At 43.4% G+C, this 21,305-nt stretch overlaps 1 protein-coding gene across 2 annotated transcripts; it reads right to left on the bottom strand.

Annotated features, from left to right (window-relative positions):
• Window positions 1-1,914: 1,914 nt before the first annotated feature.
• scly (selenocysteine lyase) lies at window positions 1,915-20,052 on the bottom strand. 2 transcript variants are annotated; one of them, XM_042322602.1, is made up of 13 exons: window positions 19,922-20,052; window positions 19,102-19,349; window positions 18,767-18,876; window positions 17,326-17,426; window positions 16,948-17,143; window positions 16,546-16,673; window positions 13,315-13,467; window positions 12,950-13,056; window positions 11,303-11,339; window positions 7,897-7,980; window positions 7,495-7,597; window positions 5,285-5,360; window positions 1,915-2,645 (listed from the first exon to the last, which is right to left on the bottom strand). In XM_042322602.1, exons 2-13 carry the CDS (start codon window positions 19,344-19,346, stop codon window positions 2,492-2,494), a joined length of 1,494 nt encoding a protein of 497 aa, XP_042178536.1. In that variant the 5' UTR covers window positions 19,347-19,349; window positions 19,922-20,052; the 3' UTR covers window positions 1,915-2,491. The 2 variants fall into 2 exon arrangements, with proteins under 2 accessions (XP_042178536.1, XP_042178537.1); XM_042322603.1 differs by lacking the exon at window positions 5,285-5,360 and having other exon boundaries at window positions 2,494-2,645.
• Between the last annotated feature and the right edge of the window lie 1,253 nt (window positions 20,053-21,305).

The raw sequence follows: 21,305 nt of genomic DNA, 5'->3' as shown, positions 1-21,305 counted from the left end.
TAGCTAATTATCACAGGTGTTCAGAGCAGCATAGATAGCTAATTATCACAGGTGTTCAGAGCAGCATAGATAGCTAATTATCATAGGTGTTCAGAGCAGCATAGATAGCTAATTATCACAGGTGTTCAGAGCAGCATAGATAGCTAATTATCACAGGTGTTCAGAGCAGCATAGATAGCTAATTATCACAGGTGTTCAGAGCAGCATAGATAGCTAATTATCACAGGTGTTCAGAGCAGCATAGATAGCTAATTATCACAGGTGTTCAGAGCAGCATAGATAGCTAATTATCACAGGTGTTCAGAGCAGCATAGATAGCCAATTATGACAGGTGTTCAGAGCACGCTAGATAGCCAATTATGACAGGTGTTCAGAGCAGCATTGATAGCTAATTACCACAGGTGTTCAGAGCACGCTAGATAGTTAATTACCACAGGTGGTTTAAACCCTCACTGTAACATGGAAATATGGCCATGTGGAAACGCTAACCTCAATTAAAACCCTATAAAAAGGTGTGTATGAGATAACGCCTTTGTCCATTGATTCTTATGTGCAATGTAATGGAACTGAGAACCATGGTCAAGGGCTAGGCTAGGGGCCCTGGTCAAAAGTAGCGCACTATATAGGGAATAGGGTGCCATTTGGGACACTTGCGGAGGGGATGGAGGGAGCATGGTGTAACGGGAGAATTCCCCGTCGACAAGATGAAGGGGATACACCTGCATTCTATACCACCTACACCTGCATTCTACACCACCTACACCTGCATTCTACACCACCTACACCTGCATTCTACACCTTCTACACCTGCATTCTACGCCACCTACACCTGCATTCTACACCACCTACACCTGCATTGCTTCTACACCTGCATTCTACACCTTCTACACCTGCATTCTACACCACCTACACCTGCATTCTACACCTTCTACACCTGCATTCTACACCACCTACACTCTACACCTTCTACACCTGCATTCTACACCACCTACACCTGCATTGCTTCTACACCTGCATTCTACACCTTCTACACCTGCATTCTACACCTGCATTGTGACATCAGCTGATGTAAGGGCTTTATAAATTCATTCTACACCTGCATTCTACACCTGCATTGTGACCTCAGCTGATGTAAGGGCTTTATAAATTCATTCTACACCTTCTACACCTGCATTCTACACCTGCATTGTGACATCAGCTGATGTAAGAAGGGCTTTATAAATTCATTCTACACCTGCATTGTGACATCAGCTGATGTAAGAAGGGCTTAATAAATACATTTGATGATACATCGGATGAGTAGTGTTATTTGAAGCGGTGGGGAGTGAACAGACTACTGTGTAAAATCTATCAGATCAAAACAAATTTTATTTTTCACATGCTCCAAATACAACCTTACTGTGAAATGCTTACTTACAAGCCCTTTAACCAACAATGCAACAATTCAAGAATAGAGTTAAGAAAATATTTACTAAATAAACTAAAGTAAAAATGGTCAAATAAAAATGTAAAGTAACACAAAAATAACGTGGCTATATACAGGGGGGTACCGGTACAGAGTTAATGTGGAGGCTATATACAGGGGGTATCGGTACCGAGTCAATGTGCGGGGGTACAGGTTAGTAATGAGGCTATATACAGGGGGTATCGGTACCGAGTCAATGTGGAGGCCATATACAGGGGGTATCGGTACCGATTCAATGTGGAGGCTATATACAGGGGGTATCGGTACCGAGTCAATGTGTACATGTAGGTAAGGGTAAAGTGACTATGCATAGATAATAAACAGCAGTGTATATAGCCCAGGTGTCGATTTGATAACAGCTATCATGGGATTTAGACAGCTTGATTAGATAACACACGCATTCAAAACAGCAAACCCTCCATCATAAAACAATGAACGTGAAGTATAAGTTAGATATACCAATGCTTTATTTTGAGAAAGCATTTTTACAAACTATCGACAACTTTAATAAACGCAATTCACATGGAGTTTCTGTTAGCTCCTCTGATTAGCCAGCGAAGCTGACGACTGACAGCAAGCGCCATTTTAAATATTTATTTTACCTTTATTTAACTAGGCAAGTCAGTTAAGAACAAATTCTTATTTTCAATGGCAACCTAGGAACAGTGGGTTAACTGCCTTGTTCAGGGGCAGAAAGACAGATTTTGTACCTTGTCGGCTCGGGGGTTTGAACTTGCAACCTTTCGGTTACTAGTCCAACGCTCTAACCGCTAGGCTACCCTGCCACCCCAGTAAAGCCATCCATCTATTTCACATCATTCAAGTCAAGTTTGAGTACATTTTTTTCAGTCTTAAACATTGGAAACATTTTCTCCTGAATGAAATGAATAAGAAGTACTAAAAGTATAAATGTGGTCTACACGCATGGTGCATGCTACAAACAAACAACAACAAAACACCTTTCACAAAGGTGTACATTCTGTAGATCAATCAACCGATAGGTCAAACAATTACAATCAACGTTGATCAGTTGAGCCCCTCCAGCCTCTCGACAGCATTCTTCAGATCCTCCACTACCAGGCCTACCTCAGCCCGGCTGGTCCCTCTCCCCACACTCAGCCTCAGGGCATTAGCTGCCACCTCTTCAGGGATGCCACAGCTCAGCAGGATATGGGAGGGCCTGAGGGACAAAGAGTGAAAACTAACAGGGACACCATAACAATATAGTTCCACTAAACAAGGGTGATTTATTTTGTCGTCTGTAATTAATGCGCATAGTTTCAATATATAATGTCTATATGTCTAATATATATAGCGGCAGTATATATATATATATATATATATATATATATATATATATATATATATATATATATATATATATAAAAAATATATATACACACACACACACGTGTATATACACACTACACACACACGTGAACAAGGCACCCACTGTTCCTTGGCCGTCATTGAAAATAAGAATTTGTTCTTAACTGACTTTCCTAGCTAAATAAAAGGTCAAATAAAATATAGAGTAACGGTCTTAAGTTTGGCTGAGGGCAGTTATTGTGACTGTAAAGTTACTGTAGGTCTAGCTACTGTAGGTCTAGTTACTGTAGGTCTAGCTACTGTAGCTAGTACCTGTAGGTCTAGCTACTGTAGCTAGTAACTGTAGGTCTAGCTACTGTAGCTAGTAACTGTAGGTCTAGCTACTGTAGCTAGTAACTGTAGGTCTATGATGTAGCTAGTAACTGTATGTCTATGATGTAGCTAGTAACTGTATGTCTATGATGTAGCTAGTAACTGTATGTCTATGATGTAGCTAGTAACTGTATGTCTATGATGTAGCTAGTAACTGTAGGCCTATGATGTAGCTAGTTACTATAGGTCTATTATATACAGTATCTAGTAACTGTAGGTCTATGATGTAGCTAGTTAATATAGGTCTATTATATACAGTATCTAGTAACTGTAGGTCTATGATGTAGCTAGTTACTGTAGGTCTATGATGTAGCTAGTTACTATAGGTCTATTATATACAGGATCTAGTAACTGCAGGTCTATGATGTAGCTCTATGATGTAGCTAGTAACTGTAGGTCTATGATGTAGCTAGTAACTGTAGGTCTATGATGTAGCTAGTAACTGTAGGTCTATGATGTATCTAGTTACTATAGGTCTATTATATACAGGATCTAGTAACTGTAGGTCTATGATGTAGCTCTATGATGTAGCTAGTTACTGTAGGTCTATGATGTAGCTAGTAACTGTAGGTCTATGATGTAGCTAGTAACTGTAGGTCTATGACGTAGCTAGTTACTGTAGGTCTATGACATAGCTAGTAACTGTAGGTCTATGATGTAGCTCTATGATGTAGCTAGTAACTGTAGGTCTATGATGTAGCTAGTAACTGTAGGTCTATGATGTAGCTAGTAACTATAGGTCTATGATGTAGCTAGTAACTATAGGTCTATGATGTAGCTAGTAACTATAGGTCTATGATGTAGCTAGTTACTATAGGTCTATGATGTAGCTAGTAACTGTAGGTCTATTATATACAGTATCTAGTAACTGTAGGTCTATTATATACATTATCTAGTAACTGTAGGTCTATGATGTAGCTAGTAACTGTAGGTCTATGATGTAGCTAGTACCTGTAGGTCTATGATGTAGCTAGTACCTGTAGGTCTATGATGTAGCTAGTTACTATAGCTCTGTGATGTAGCTAGTTACTATAGCTCTGTGATGTAGCTAGTTACTATAGCTCTATGATGTAGCTAGTTACTATAGCTCTATGATGTAGCTAGTTACTATAGCTCTATGATGTAGCTAGTTACTATAGCTCTATGATGTAGCTAGTTACTATAGCTCTATGATGTAGCTAGTTACTATAGCTCTATGATGTAGCTAGTTACTATAGCTCTATGATGTAGCTAGTTACTGTAGGTCTATGATATAGCTAGTTACTTTGGTCTATTATATACAGTATCTAGTAACTATAGGTCTATGATGTAGCTAGTTACTATAGGTCTATGACGTAGCTAGTTACAGTAGGTCTATGATGTAGCTAGTTACTTTGGTCTATTATATACAGTATCTAGTAACTATAGGTCTATGATGTAGCTAGTTACTATATGTCTATGATGTAGCTAGTTACAGTAGGTCTATGATGTAGCTAGTTACTTTGGTCTATTATATACAGTATCTAGTAACTATAGGTCTATGATGTAGCTAGTAACTATAAGTCTATGATGTAGCTAGTTACAGTAGGTCTATGATGTAGCTAGTTACAGTAGGTCTATGATGTAGCTAGTTACTGTAGGTCTATGATGTAGCTAGTAACTGTAGGTCTATGATATAGCTAGTTACTTTGGTCTATTATATACAGTATCTAGTAACTATAGGTCTATGATGTAGCTAGTTACTATAGGTCTATGACGTAGCTAGTTACAGTAGGTCTATGATGTAGCTAGTTACTTTGGTCTATTATATACAGTATCTAGTAACTATAGGTCTATGATGTAGCTAGTTACTATATGTCTATGATGTAGCTAGTTACAGTAGGTCTATGATGTAGCTAGTTACTTTGGTCTATTATATACAGTATCTAGTAACTATAGGTCTATGATGTAGCTAGTAACTATAAGTCTATGATGTAGCTAGTTACAGTAGGTCTATGATGTAGCTAGTTACAGTAGGTCTATGATGTAGCTAGTTACTGTAGGTCTATGATGTAGCTAGTAACTGTAGGTCTATGATGTAGCTAGTTACTTTGGTCTATTATATACAGTATCTAGTAACTGTATGTGTCAGGTCCTCACCTGTCTCCTCTGTGTGAATGGCATGCAGCCCCAACACTGGCCAGCAGTCTTCTACAGCTGGACAACACCTTCCTCCCTACAGTACAGGGACAATACGAGACATGAATACCTTCCTCCCTACAGTACAGGGACAATACGAGACATGAATACCTTCCTCCCTACAGTACAGGGACAATACGAGACATGAATACCTTCCTCCCTACAGTACAGGGACAATACGAGACATGAATACCTTCCTCCCTACAGTACAGGGACAATACGAGACATGAACACCTTCCTCCCTACAGTACAGGGGACAATAAGAGACATGAATACCTTCCTCCCTACAGTACAGGGGACAGAAGACACATGAATACCTTCCTCCCTACAGTACAGGGGACAATAAGAGACATGAATACCTTCCTCCCTACAGTACAGGGGACAGAAGAGACATGAATACCTTCGTCCCTACAGTACAGGGGACAGAAGAGACATGAATACCTTCCTCCCTACAGTACAGGGACAATAAGAGACATGAATCATTAACAGCCACCGTAGTTTATAAATAGCCACAGCAACGTAGGTTGTGACCTCGCGGCGATGTAGGGTTAGAGATACTGCACAGCAGGGGTTCTTAACCTTTTTCTGCCTGGGACCTAAATGAGAAATTCACTGTTTTCCTGGGACCCAAGCTCATGAAAACATGGCTCGTTTTGACAGAGAACACATTCTCAGTTACAGCGACAACCTGGGGAATAGTTACGGAGAGAGAGGAGGGACTACGACCTGGGGAATAGTTACAGGAGAGAGAGGAGGAGGGGGGACTACGACCTGGAGAATAGTTACAGGGGAGAGGAGGGACTACGACCTGGGGAATAGTTACAGGAGAGAGAGGAGGAGGGGGACTACGACCTGGGGAATAGTTACAGGGAGAGAGGAGGGGGACTACAACCTGGGGAATAGTTACAGGGGAGAGGAGGGACTACGACCTGGGGAATAGTTACAGGAGAGAGAGGAGGGGGACTACGACCTGGGAATAGTTACAGGGGAGAGGAGGGACTACGACCTGGGGAATAGTTACAGGAGAGAGGAGGGACTACGACCTGGGGAATAGTTACAGGAGAGAGAGGAGGAGGGGGACTACAACCTGGAGAATAGTTACAGGGGAGAGGAGGGACTACGACCTGCGGAATAGTTACAGGAGAGAGAGGAGGAGGGGGACTACGACCTGGAGAATAGTTACAGGGGAGAGGAGGGACTACGACCTGGGGAATAGTTACAGGGGAGAGGAGGGACTACGACCTGGGGAATAGTTACAGGAGAGAGAGGAGGGGGACTACAACCTGGAGAATAGTTACAGGGGAGAGGAGGGACTACGACCTGGGGAATAGTTACAGGGGAGAGGAGGGACTACGACCTGGGGAATAGTTACAGGGGAGAGGAGGGACTACGACCTGGGGAATAGTTACAGGAGAGAGAGGAGGAGGGGGACTACGACCTGGGGAATAGTTACAGGGGAGAGGAGGGACTACGACCTGGGGAATAGTTACAGGAGAGAGAGGAGGAGGGGGACTACGACCTGGGGAATAGTTACAGGGGAGAGGAGGGACTACGACCTGGGGAATAGTTACAGGAGAGAGGAGGGACTACGACCTGGGGAATAGTTACAGGAGAGAGAGGAGGGGGACTACAACCTGGAGAATAGTTACAGGGGAGAGGAGGGACTACGACCTGGGGAATAGTTACAGGAGAGAGAGGAGGGGGACTACAACCTGGAGAATAGTTACAGGGGAGAGGAGGGACTACGACCTGGGGAATAGTTACAGGAGAGAGAGGAGGGGGACTACGACCTGGAGAATAGTTACAGGGGAGAGGAGGGACTACGACCTGGGGAATAGTTACAGGGGAGAGGAGGGACTACGACCTGGGGAATAGTTACAGGGGAGAGGAGGGACTACGACCTGGGGAATAGTTACATTTCCGCAACCCAACCCATACTTAAAGAACGGCTGTTGTACCGAGTGGCAGATTGACGGAGACCATGGCAGGAAGGGTAGAGAACGGGGTTAGATGTAGGTATGACTCTACAGATCAATTCAGACATCAACAGAGATGTGATCGTCCACTGGTAAATATGTAATAATTGGCCAATGTAGTTTCATTGGCTGTTATTGAGTGGCTGAAGTGTGTAACATAAATACTGCGCAGCTCAATGGCACATTTTTACTCACCCTGTAGTCCAGCACCCAGAATAGACACATTACAGGTATTGGGTAGGGTCTCGGAGTCAGGGAAATGACTGTTGAAATGGATCCTCTCTCTCCCAAAGATCGCCTTGGCAACACACAACAGCAAACACTTGTTGGACATAGAATAGTTATAGCTATTGGACAGGTACTATACTTGTACATTGACTTCTTCACTCACGAAACAGTAAATTTGACCATGGCAACAATCTAAAAGGAAAACAAAAAAATGTTGGTTCTACATTGAAACTACTGAACAGATATCCAAAAACAGTGTCAGTGTCAACACAGGCTATAAATATATTCTGAAAGCCAAACAAAAAAAACATTGATGCTTGTGATAGTCTATGACGGACGGATTAGCAGACTAACGTCCTGTTACTGTACCTCTAGTTGTTCCTCCAGGTAGTCCCTTGTATCCAGCATATGAGTTTCATACTCAGTCAGGTTAGAGTTCACCAGCTCTGCTGCCTAGTAGAGAGACAACTAGTTAGTTCACCTGCTCTGCTGCCTAGTAGAGACAACTAGTTAGTTCACCAGCTGTGCTGCCTAGTACAGACAATAAGTTAGTTCACCTGCTCTGCTGCCTAGTAGAGAGACAACTAGTTAGTTCACCAGCTCTGCTGCCTAGTAGACAATAAGTTAGTTCACTAGGCTCTGCTGCCTAGTAGAGACAACTAGTTAGTTCACCTGCTCTGCTGCCTAGTACAGAGAATAAGTTAGTTCACTAGGCTCTGCTGCCTAGTAGAGAGACAACTAGTTAGTTCACCTGCTCTGCTGCCTAGTAGAGACAACTAGTTAGTTCACCAGCTCTGCTGCCTATTAGACAATAAGTTAGTTCACTAGGCTCTGCTGCCTAGTACAGACAATAAGTTAGTTCACCTGCTCTGCTGCCTAGTAGAGACAACAAGTTAGTTCACCTGCTCTGCTGCCTAGTATAGACAATAAGTTAGTTCACTAGGCTCTGCTGCCTAGTACAGACAATAAGTTAGTTCACTAGGCTCTGCTGCCTAGTACAGACAATAAGTTAGTTCACTAGGCTCTGCTGCCTAGTAGAGAGACAACTAGTTAGTGCACCTGCTCTGCTGCCTAGTACAGACAACTAGTTAGTTCACCTGCTCTGCTGCCTAGTAGAGACAATAAGTTAGTTCACCTGCTCTGCTGCCTAGTAGAGACAACTAGTTAGTTCACCTGCTCTGCTGCCTAGTAGAGAGACAACTAGTTAGTTCACCTGCTCTGCTGCCTAGTAGAGACAACTAGTTAGTTCACCAGCTCTGCTGCCTATTAGACAATAAGTTAGTTCACTAGGCTCTGCTGCCTAGTACAGACAATAAGTTAGTTCACCTGCTCTGCTGCCTAGTATAGACAATAAGTTAGTTCACTAGGCTCTGCTGCCTAGTACAGACAATAAGTTAGTTCACTAGGCTCTGCTGCCTAGTACAGACAATAAGTTAGTTCACTAGGCTCTGCTGCCTAGTACAGACAATAAGTTAGTTCACTAGGCTCTGCTGCCTAGTACAGACAACTAGTTAGTTCACCTGCTCTGCTGCCTAGTACAGACAACTAGTTAGTTCACCTGCTCTGCTGCCTAGTACAGAGACAACTAGTTAGTTCACCTGCTCTGCTGCCTAGTAGAGAGACAACTAGTTAGTTCACCTGCTCTGCTGCCTAGTAGAGAGACAACTAGTTAGTTCACCTGCTCTGCTGCCTAGTACAGACAATAAGTTAGTTCACTAGGCTCTGCTGCCTAGTACAGACAATAAGTTAGTTCACCTGCTCTGCTGCCTAGTACAGACAACTAGTTAGTTCACCTGCTCTGCTGCCTAGTAGAGACAACTAGTTAGTTCACCTGCTCTGCTGCCTAGTACAGACAACTAGTTAGTTCACCAGCTCTGCTGCCTAGTAGAGAGACAACTAGTTAGTTCACCAGCTCTGCTGCCTAGTACAGACAACTAGTTAGTTCACCTGCTCTGCTGCCTAGTAGAGAGACAACTCTTTAGTTCAGCTACAGGCTCTGCATCATCCCGTCATATAGACACCATGAATGTGGTTTTCTTTAACAATACGTATGTACAGTAAATGTTCCCATTGACAATACAGTGCCTTGCAAAAGTATTCATCCCCCTTGGCATTTTTCCTATTTTGTTGCATTACAACCTGTAATTTCAATAGATTTTTATTTGGATTTCATAATGAACATACACAAAATAGTCCCAATTGGTGAAGTGAAAAAAAATTACTTGTTTCAAAGAAATGTGAAAGAAAATGTAAAGTGGTGTGTGTATGTATTCACCCCCTCTGCTATGAAGCCCCTAAATAAGATCTGGTGCAACCAATTACCTTCAGAAGTCACATAATTAGTTAAATAAAGTCCACCCGTGTGCAATCTAAGTGTCACATGATCTGTCACATGATCTCAGTATATATACACCTGTTATGAAAAGCCCCAGAGTCTGCAACACCACTAAGCAAGGGGCACCACCAAGCAAGCGGCACCATGAAGACCAAGGAGCTCTCTAAGACAGGGTCAGGGACAAAGTTGTGGAGAAGTACAGATCATGGTTGGGTTATAAAAAGTATATGAAACTTTGAACATCCCACAGAGCACCATTAAATCCATTATTGAATATGGAAAGATTATGGCACCACAACAAACCTGCCAAGAGAGGGCCGCCCACCCAAACTCACGGACCAGGCAAGGAGGGCATTAACAGAGAGGCAACAAAGAGACCAAAGATAACCCTGAAGGAGCTGCAAAGCTCGACAGTGGATATTGGAGTATCTGCTCATAGGACCAGTTTAAGCCGTACACTCCACAGAGCTGGGCTTTTTTGAAGAGTGGCCTGAAAAAAAGCAAACACGTTTGGTGTTTGCCAAAAGGCATGTGGGAGACACCCCAAACATATGGAAGAAGGTACTCTGGTCAGATGAGACTAAAATTTAGCTTTTTGGCCGTCAAGGTAAACACTATGTCTGGCACAAACCCAACAGCTCTCATCACCCCGAGAACACCATCCACACAGTGAAGCATGGTGGTGGCAGCATCATGCTGTGGGGATGTTTTTCCATCGGCAGTGACTGGGAAACTGGTCAGAATTGAAGGAATGATGGATGGCGCTAAATACAGGGAAATTCTTGATGGAAACCTGTTTGTCTTCAGAGATTTGAGACTGGGAAAGAGGTTCACCTTCCAGCAGGACAATGACCCTAAGCATACTGCTAAAGCAACACTCGAGTGGTTTAAGCAGAAACGTTTAAATATCTTGGAATGGCCTAGTCAAAGCCCAGACCTCAATCCAATTGAGAATCTGTGGTATGACTTGAAGATTGCTGTACACTGAAGGAACCCATCCAACTTGAAGGAGCTGGAGCTGTTTTCCTTGAAGAATGGGCGAAAATCCCAGTGGCTTAGATGTGCCAAGCTTATAGAGACATACCCCAAGAGACCTGCAGCTGTAATTGCTGTACAAGGTGGGGGTGGGGGGTGAATAGTTATGCACGCTCAACTTCTCTTTTTTTTTTGTCTTATTTCTTGTTCGTTTCACAATAAAAACATATTTTGCACCTTCAAAGTAGGCGTGTTGTGTAAATCAAATGATACAATCCCCCCCAAAACTTTAATTCCAGATTGTAAGGCAACAAAATAGGCAAAAATGCCAAGAGGGTGAATACTTTCGCAAGCCACTAACTGTATTTGGCCACCAGTTTTAGCAAAATATACACGGTAGGAGTAAGGGTTAATGTTTTGTTACACAAATGGGCTAATTAATACCGTAATGATTCAAGACTGTACCTTTCCAAGGCCAGCGATCATTGGTGTGTTCTCAGTGCTAAAAACAAAACAAACATGAAAATACAGTGCTTTTCCTTTATTACTTGTAACATCTTCATCTGTTGTTCATTATAACTTCAGAGGGTGTTTAATACAGGACCAGTCAAAAGTTTTAAAACACCTACTCATTCATGGGTTTTTCTTTATTTTTACTATTTTCTACATTGTAGAATAATAGTGAAGACATCAAAACTACTTAACAACAGATATGGAATCATGTAGTAACCAAAAAAAAAAAGTGTTAAACAAATCAAAATATATTTGAGATGTTAGAGCAAAGAACCCCCACACCATCACACCTCCTCCTCCACGCTTCACGGTGGGAACTACACATGGAGATCATCCGTTCATCTCACAAAGACCCCAAAAATCTCAAATTTAGACTCATCAGAACAAAGGACAGATTTCTACTGGTCTAATGTCCATTGCTCAAGTTTCTTGGCCCAAGCAAGTCTCTTCTTCTTATTGGTGTCCTTTGGTAGTGGTTTCTTTGTAGCAATTCGACCATGAAGGCTTGATTCACACAGTCTCCTCTGAGCAGTTGAAGTTTTGATGTGTGTGTTACTTGAACTCTGTAAAGCATTTATTTTGGCTGCAATTTCTGAGGCTGGTAACTCAATCAAATGTATTTATAAAGCCTTTTTATTTATAAAGCCTTTCTTACATCAGCTGATGTCACAAAGTGCTGTACAGAAACACAGACTAAAACCCCAAACAGCAAGCAATGTAGGTGTAGAAGCACGGTGGCTAGGAAAAACTCCCTAGAAAGGCCAGAACCTAGGAAGAAACCTAGAGAAACCGAACTCTAATGAACTTTTCCTCTGCAGCCGAGGTAAATCTGGGTCTTCCTTTCCTGTGGCGGTCCTCATGAGCGCCAGTTTCGTCATAGCGCTTTATGAGTTTTGCGACCGCACTTTTTAAAAATGTTCAGCATTGACTGACCTTCATGTCTTAGAGTAATGCTGGACTGTTGTTTCTCTTTGCTTGTTTGAGCTGTTCTTGCCATAATATGGACTTGGTCTTATACCAAAGGGCTATCTTCTGTATACCACCCCTACAACACAACTGATTGGCTCAAAAGCATTAAGAAGGAAAGAAATTCCACAAAATAACTTTTAACAAGGCACACCTGTTAATTGCAATGCATTCCAGGTGACTACCTCATGAAGCTGGTTGAGAGAATGCTAAGAGTGTGCAAAGCTGTCATCAAGGCAAAAGGTGGCTACTTTGAAGAATCTAATTTAATTTGATAACACTTTATTGGTTACTAGATGATTCCATATGTGTTATTTCATAGCTTTGACGTCTTCACTATTATTCTACAATGTAGAAAATAGTAAAAATAAAGAAAAACCCTTGAATGAGTAGGTGCGTCCAGACTGTTGACTGGTACCATACATAATAGCTATTTAAAAATGGTCAAAATATTTCAGTGTGGCAAGTAATTGAGTATCAACGGCACCCTATTCCCTATATAGTGAGTGCACTAGTTCTGACCTGACCAGAGCCTTATAGGCTCTAATCAAAAGTAGTGCACTACATAGGGAATAGGGTTACCATTGAGGAAGACATAATTAACATAATTAGACATAATTACTTGAACGATACCCTGGTCTGAAGTTCCTCTCCTGTCCCCCTCCAAACAACATGGGGTAGAGGGGTGTGGTTGTTCCTGGGCCGTTCACATACAACGCTCCCACCCTCGGTGCATAGAACTGAGTGACGGAATAGGAAAATTATATAAGAACTCATCTTCCCAGAATGCAATAGAAGATAATCACAGTATCCACAGGTGATTCTAATTTTTGTATTTCCTTTGCTTCCTCGCATCTTGACTCCTTCTCAAAATGCATTTGGATGTAAACGATCTTAGGTTTCTCGCCTCTCCTCCAATACGCTTTAAGAAACACACGAGGAATCAAGGAAACACATTTCAGATTTGCCTAAAGTCCAGAAGAGTCCTGACCCCTGACCTTGTGTCCTACAATGGTGAGGTAATCCACTCCCAGGTCACGGGCGTCGACCCGCACCTTGCCTATGGCCTGGGCCGCGTCAGTGTGCAGGAGGATTCTATGTTGACGCTGTCTGTTGACAAAGCTGACCCTCTGACAGAGCTCTCTGATTGGCTGTCAGGAAAAACACACAAGGTAGTCAAGTAATAATTCTGTTAGTAATATCTGTGATTAAGATACACTACATAACCAAAAGTATATAGACACCTGCTCATCCAACATCTCATTCCAAAAGCATGAATACGGAATTGGTCTCCATTTTGCTGCTAGAACAGTCTCCACTTCTCGGAAAGCTTTCCACTGGATGTTGGAACATTGCAGCAGGGATTTGCTTCCATTCAGCCACAAGAGCATTAGTGAGGTCGGGCACTGAATGTTGGGCGATTAGGCCTGGCTCGCAGTCTGAGTTCTAATTCATCCCAAAGGGGTTGAGGTCAGGGCTCTGTGCAGGCTAGTCAAGTTCTTCCACATCGATCTCGACAAACCATCGATGTATGGACATCGCTTTAGGCACGTGGGCACCGTCATGCTGAAACAGGAAAGGGCCTTCCCCAAACTGTTGCCTCACAGTTTGGGGAAGACAGAACTGACAGAATTGTTTACAATATCATTGTATGCTGTAGTGTTAACGTTTCCCTTCACTGGAACTAAGGGGCCTAAACCATGAAAAACACACCATTATTCCTCCTCCACCAAACTTTACAGTTTGTACTATGCATTGGGGCAGGTAGCGTTCTTCTGGCAGTCGCAAAACCCAGATTCATCCGTTGGACTGCCAGATGGTGAAGTGTGATTCATCACTCCAGAGAACGCGTTTCCACTGCTCCAGAGTCCAATGGCGGCAAGCTTTACACCATTCCAGCTGACGCTTGGCATTGCGCATGGTGATCTTAGGCTTGTGTGCAGCTGCTCGGCCATGGAAACCCATTTCATGAAGCTCCCGATTAACAGTTCCTGTGCTGACTTTGCTTCAAGATGTAGTTTGTAACTTGGTAGTGAGTGCTGCAACAGAGGACAGACCATTTATGCACTTCAGTGGTTCTGTGAGCTCGTGTGGCCTACCACTTCACGACTGAGCCGTTGTTGCTCCTAGACGTTTTGTTCTTCACAATAACTGCACTCACAGTTGACCAGGGGAAGCTCTAACAGGCCAGAAATTTGATGAACTGACTTGTTGGAAAGGTGGCATCCTATGACAGTACCACATTGATAGTCTATTAGGATTGCTGTGTGCTTGACTTTATACACCTGTCAGCAACGGGTGTGGCTGAAATAGCTGAATCCACTCATTTGAATTCATGATGTCCACATACTTTTATATATATATATATATATATATATATATATAAAAAGTATGTTAGTAATATATACTGAGTGTTAAAAACATTAGGAACACCTGCTCTTTCCATAACAGACCAGGTCAATCCAGGTGAAAGCTATGATCCCTTATTGCAGAGGTTCTTAAACATTTTCAGCATGGGACCCAAATTAGAAATTCTGTGTTTTTCTTGGGACACAGGCTTAGGAAAATATGCAACTATACATAAATATCGGTACATTTCATTGCCCTTATGCCTAAAGCAAATGCAATATAGACAAAAACAAATAACATTGAAAATAAATATTCATATAAATTTCTATTCATGTTTATTTTCTCCTATTAAAACACTCTTATGTATCTGTCTAGGTTGGAACTGGTGCTGTTAAAATACAATAAATCATTTTCATTCTGAACTGGAATAAACAGATTGATCACATCACACAGATGAATTACAGAACAGACACACAGGCGTTTTGATAGTGAAACCGTAAGAAACAGTACAGATGAACAATGATCAGGCCTACTGTCCATCTTACTGTAGAAAGAAAGTCTAGGTTGGAACTGTTGCTGTTTAAAAAAAATACAATACTTTTTTTTTTTATTCGAACGAGAATGAACTGATTGGTCACATCACATTTCTGGTCACATGATGTGGACCAGAAAACACACACACCTAATGAGAGGTCTATTCTGTCCATGTCTATCCTGGGCTCAGTTTTGGACACTGCAACCCAGAGGTGATGCTCAGCAATGAGTCCGTTTCTGTACTTGTTGTGTTAAAGTATGCCAGAGTTGAGAACCCTGACTCGTACAGGCATGTGGTACCAAACTGGACCAGAACATCTACTACTTTCTCAGTCAGGCAGGAGACCACTTCCTGTTGTAGAGAACAACCCAGAACTGTGTGAGTGGGTTCTCAGTCAGGAAGGAGACCACTTCCTGTTGTAGATGGAACAACCCAGAACTGTGTGAGTGGGTTCTCAGTCAGACAGGAGACCACTTCCTGTTGTAGATGGAACAACCCAGAACTGTGTGAGTGGGTTCTCAGTCAGACAGGAGACCACTTCCTGTTGTAGATGGAACAACCCAGAACTGTGTGAGTGGGTTCTCAGACAGGAGACCACTTCCTGTTGTAGATGGAACAACCCAGAACTGTGTGAGTGGGTTCTCAGTCAGACAGGAGACCACTTCCTGTTGTAGATGGAACAACCCAGAACTGTGTGAGTGGGTTCTCAGTCAGACAGGAGACCACTTCCTGTTGTAGATGGAACAACCCAGAACTGTGTGAGTGGGTTCTCAGTCAGACAGGAGACCACTTCCTGTTGTAGATGGAACAACCCAGAACTGTGTGAGTGGGTTCTCAGTCAGACAGGAGACCACTTCCTGTTGTAGATGGAACAACCCAGAACTGTGTGAGTGGGTTCTCAGTCAGACAGGAGACCACTTCCTGTTGTAGATGGAACAACCCAGAACTGTGTGAGGGGGTTCACCTCAAAAAGCATCTTGCTTCAATCAGTTTATTATTCCAGTTCAGAATAACAATTATTATTCTATTTTAACAGCAACAGTTCCAACCTAGACTAGTTTTCAACAATAATTTCTACAGTAAAATGTACAGTAGGCCTGATCATTGTTCATCTTCATATGTACTGTTACTAGGGTTGCACTATCAGTAGCTTGCTTTGGCGAATGTTAGATATTAGCTGTGTACAAGGCCAGGGAATTGTTTGAAAGAGAAACTCACATCTACTACTATTAATATTTAGGATCTGTGGACAAGTGTTTGTGCGTGTGTGTTAGGACCATTTAGGTGTGAAAAACGAGGCCATGCTGCCCGTCCGTCTGTCCGTGTGGGTGTGTGTGTCCCTCACCATTAGGACTCCTGTCTCGTTGTTAGCCATCATGATAGAGATGAGACAGGTGGAGGGGCGGACAGCAGCCAACACATCCTCCACCTCCACCCTCCCCGTCAACTTGGAAACCGGCACTGACGTCACGTCTAAGAAAACAACCCAGATAGGCCTATGTCAAGTCATTGACTGTTAAGGACAACATTTGGTGTATTTATCAGTTACTGGAAACACAAACGATCCTTATTACAGTATAATGATTTATGTACGTACAGTACTGAGTGACTAAAGTTCTCGTTCAACTTAAGTGTTATACTCTAATAAAACAATATATATATGATTGATCATCATCATCATCTTCATCATCATCATAATTTAGCACACAGTAAATAAATATGAATCCAGAACAGTGTTAAACCCCACCTGCCGTGGCGTCCTTCAGCAGGTGTTCAGCGGTCAGTCTGACAGAGTCATGCTCTACGTTAGAGACGAGGATATGAGGTAGAGGCCAGGCTGAGGTTCCGCTGTTCTCACGGCGATGTCTCTCCCCTCTCTGCTCTGCTGTCCTGCAGCTCTCTCTGTAGGCCTCCAGGGCACTGTGGAACACCAGGTTATTGGCCTGAAGAAAACAGAGGAAAATAAAGATCGCTGGCAATTAAACCCTAGAGCTTTCCAACGGTAGGTTATATCGCTGATAGAGCACGCACCAATCACATTGGGATGCTTGTGTTGTTTTGAGCCAGACAATAAGCCAGATGTCATGTTGTGTTCATGTACAGTGTAACGAGACTTTCAGTCTACCTCAGTCCCACCAGAGGTGAAGATGATGTCATCTGCTTTCCCCCCCACCATTCTAGCCACATTCTCTCTCGCCTGGGTAATGATCTTCTTTGCTTTCACTCCTGGAACAAGGAAGAGACGACTAAATTCAAACACACAAACACACACACAGCTAAAGACGTTAATAAAATCAGCGGTGGTGACAAGTTGACAAAAGAGAACATTAAAAAAAACATACTTCCAAGGTCGGTGCCAACCCCTCACCCGGTGCCAACCCCTCACCTGGAACCACACCCTCACCCGGTGCCAACCCCTCACCCAGGAACCAACCCCTCACCCGGTGCCAACCCCTCACCCAGGTGAACCAACCCCTCACCTGGTGCCAAACCCTCACCCAGGAACCAACCCCTCACCTGGTGCCAACCCCTCACCTGGTGCCAACCCCTCACCCAGGAACCAACCCCTCACCTGGTGCCAACCCCTCACCTGGTGCCAACCCCTCACCCGGTACCAACCCCTCACCCAGGAACCAACCCCTCACCTGGTGCCAACCCCTCACCCAGGAACCTAACCCTCACCCGGTGCCAACCCCTCACCCAGGAACCTACCCCTCACCCGGTGCCAACCCCTCACCTGGTGCCAAACCCCTCACCTGGTGCCAACCCCTCACCTGGTGCCAACCCCTCACCTGGTGCCAAACCCTACCAACTCCTCACCCGGTGCCAACCCCTCACCTGGTGCCAACCCCTCACCCTGGTGCCAAACCCTACCAAACTCCTCACCCGGTGCCAACCCCTCACCTGGTGCCAAACCAACTCCTCACCAACTCCTCACCCGGTGCCAACCCCTCACCTGGTGCCAAACCCTACCAACTCCTCACCCAGTGCCAACCCCTCACCCGGTGCCAACCCCTCACCTGGTGCCAAACCCTACCAACTCCTCACCCGGTGCCAACCCCTCACCCAGGAACCAACCCCTCACCCAGGAACCAACCCCTCACCCAGGAACCTACCCCTCACCCGGTGCCAACCCCTCACCCAGGAACCAACCCCTCACCCAGGAACCAACCCCTCACCCAGGAACCTACCCCTCACCCAGGAACCTACCCCTCACCCAGGAACCTACCCCTCACCCAGGAACCTACCCCTCACCCAGGAACCTACCCCTCACCCAGGAACCTACCCCCCACCCGGTGCCAACCCCTCACCCGGTACCAACCCCTCACCCGGTACCACCTCCCCACCGGGTGCCAACCCCTCACCAACCCCTCACCCGGTACCAACCCCTCACCAACCCCTCACCCGGTACCAACTCCTCACCCGGTAAGAACCCCCACCTGGTGCCAACCCCTCACCTGGTGCCAACCCCTCACCTGGTGCCAACCCCTCACCTGGTGCCAACCCCTCACCTGGTGCCAACCCCTCACCTGGTGCCAACCCCTCACCTGGTACCAACCCCTCACCTGGTGTGTAGGTACTACTAGGGTTTCCCCAGGCCTCGTGCAGGGCTTCAGTAACAGCCTGGATCACCTGTGGCTCCAGTGGGGTGGTGGCGTTATAGTCCATGTAGATCCTGTATTACAGAGAAGTAGGTAGTACATTAACCCATTAGTAAGGAGGTGGGAGAAGACAGGATGTGCCATGAAATAGGCCTAGTAAAACAATATGTCTACAGGGAGGGAACCCTGTGGAGTCGTTCGAAGCCAAATAGATAAGAGCACGAGGAACCACAGGAACTCAATGGGTTGTAGTGGTCTCCCATCGACCCCCCCCCGTGACAAACAGTGATAACACTTACCTGTCCTCGTCCATGTCTGGAATATACGTGTGTATATGGCCGTCAAATGGAAGATCTGAGTGCGCATGCCCATTGGCACCACCTGTGTCTGAATGATGTGAGAGTGCGTGGTGGTCATCCAATGAAGTGACTGTATGGTCATCGGATGCAGCTGAATGGTGAGAGAATGGACGACCGTCTACTGAGCGGTGACTGTGGTCCCTCGGGTCCCTCGTGCCGGAGCTGGCCTTCACTGGTTCAGACATGACCTTATGGAAAAGCCAAGGTTTATATGACTTTAGATTAAGTGCCCCCCCTACCAAAAAATAAATACCTGCAGGTAAAGTGTGTAACATAATGTTACGTCATTCTATAGGGTTGGGGTTGTCCTATATAAATGGGATACAAGTCCTATCTATATAGGGCAACGGTCCTATAGGGTCAAGGATGGGTTTGTAAACAAACTCATGAAGCTAAAAACGTCAGTCTGTTAGCCACCTGTTATCTACTATGTCACTAGCTAATATGTAGACTTTCCAAGGACACGTGTAATGACCTAGCTAGCTCTGAAGAAAGCTAACCAGCCGTGTCGTTTCTTAAAATTAACCCCATTTCATCCAGCACAGCATTGATCTTGATAACCAGCTAGTAGACATCATTCGTTGCATCATTCGTTGAGTGACATAACTTTAGCTAATACGTGGCTGTAGAACAAGCTAAAAAAAAGCTTGCTAAGCTAGCTAACGTCATTTACTGTGGCTGGCTGGCTGGCTATGTTGGTATAAAACGAAATATATTGTTTCTTTCATCAATTTGAACGTCACTGTAGTTAGCGAAATACCTTGGCTAGATAGGCGAATGAGGATGAGACTGAAGAAGATTGCTCTACTGTCAACGACTCCCAAAAGTCGAATCTTCTTCCTCAACCCGGAAATGCCAGGTTTCCGGTTCCGTCCATGAATGAACCCGTTCCTTCCTTGTTTAGTGTGACGCCTGCCGTGCATGTTGCAGAGTCTGAAAAAACACACTCCTATATTGAAGACTTTTCCTTAGTTTCGGCTTTTGAAAATGAATATCAATAAGTCAGTCTTAGATTGTGTTTTACAGGAAGTATATGGTATCACAATTAAAGATAAGGTTACTTATCTTGGAATTGTTATAGGCAAGGATGAAAAACAAAGGAGTGACTTAAACTTTAACCCCATTGTTGAAAGGTTGCTGAGAGAGATTTCGTTATACGGTCGGGTTTTATTGTCCAAAGCTGAAGGGTTATCCAGATCGGTTTATGTCTCGTTATCACTTGAATTATCCCTCTGAACTGTAAAGGATTTAGATAAGATTCTGTATAATTGTATTTGGAGGAACAAGCCTCACGATCTACTGAAAGATATTCTCACTAATACCCAATAACAAGGTCTTGACGTTTTAGATTTCAATACTCTAAATAATACTTTTAAAATAAATTTGATTCTGAAGTATGTTAAGAAACATAACAGTATTTGGAATGTCTTATCCTAAGTATTTATTTGACTCTGTTTTTGTTTTAGAATTTCTGCTTGGGTGTAATTTTGATGTTGGTAAAATCTTAGTAAAATTGGCCAAATTCCATAAACAGGCAATTTTAGCTTTGATGTTAGTGCATAAACACAATCTTTTCCCCTCACAGATACTTTCTATGGAACAACAAAGATATATACGATTTAAAATTAAGTCTCTTCTTTTCGTAACTGTTTTGAGAATACAATTATTTTGGTTGGTCAGTTACTGAATGACGATGGATATCTACTCTCATATGGGGAATTTCTTCATAAATTAAAATTCTAATAACCCCGAAATAATATACAATTACTTTTTATGCGATTCCAAGAGGGGTTGTGTCTTTTTTTAAATTCCTCTGTGGTTGATGTAAGTAACAGATTTACATGAAAATATATCCATTGGCAATATTAACATCAAAGATAAATGTAGTAATAAACAGATGAGGAATATTGTTTGTGATACTACAATTCCCTCAGCAAGATTATGGTATATTTAATTCAACTGCTAATAATATTAGGTCAATTTCATATTCAAAAATGCAAATGGTCTAATTCAAAACCTAACTTTTTTAACTTTATAAATTAATTTGATCAATATGTCACTACTTTAACTAAAATGAAAAGCAAAAAGGCAATTAAAACTTCTTGTATTGTTAATGAATATGATTTGTTTGTTTAGGATTCCTG

This window comes from Oncorhynchus tshawytscha, linkage group LG05, assembly GCF_018296145.1.
Source record: "Oncorhynchus tshawytscha isolate Ot180627B linkage group LG05, Otsh_v2.0, whole genome shotgun sequence".
Lineage (NCBI taxonomy): Eukaryota > Metazoa > Chordata > Actinopteri > Salmoniformes > Salmonidae > Oncorhynchus > Oncorhynchus tshawytscha.
The sequence above is the reverse complement of the archived record's forward strand: the minus strand, read 5'-3'. Positions and strand labels throughout refer to the sequence as shown.

Bases quoted from the DNA above. Each gene is read 5' to 3' on its own strand.
- scly (XM_042322602.1), bottom strand. From the start codon at position 19,346: ATGTCTGAACCAGTGAAGGCCAGCTCCGGCACGAGGGACCCGAGGGAC. The intron at 7,981-11,302 runs GTACAGTCTTGA...TCTCTCTACTAG, and splicing joins TGATCGCTGGCCTTGGAAAG to GCAGCAGAGCTGGTGAACTC. The intron at 7,598-7,896 runs GTACAGTAACAG...TGTGTTGCCAAG, and splicing joins ACCTGGAGGAACAACTAGAG to GCGATCTTTGGGAGAGAGAG.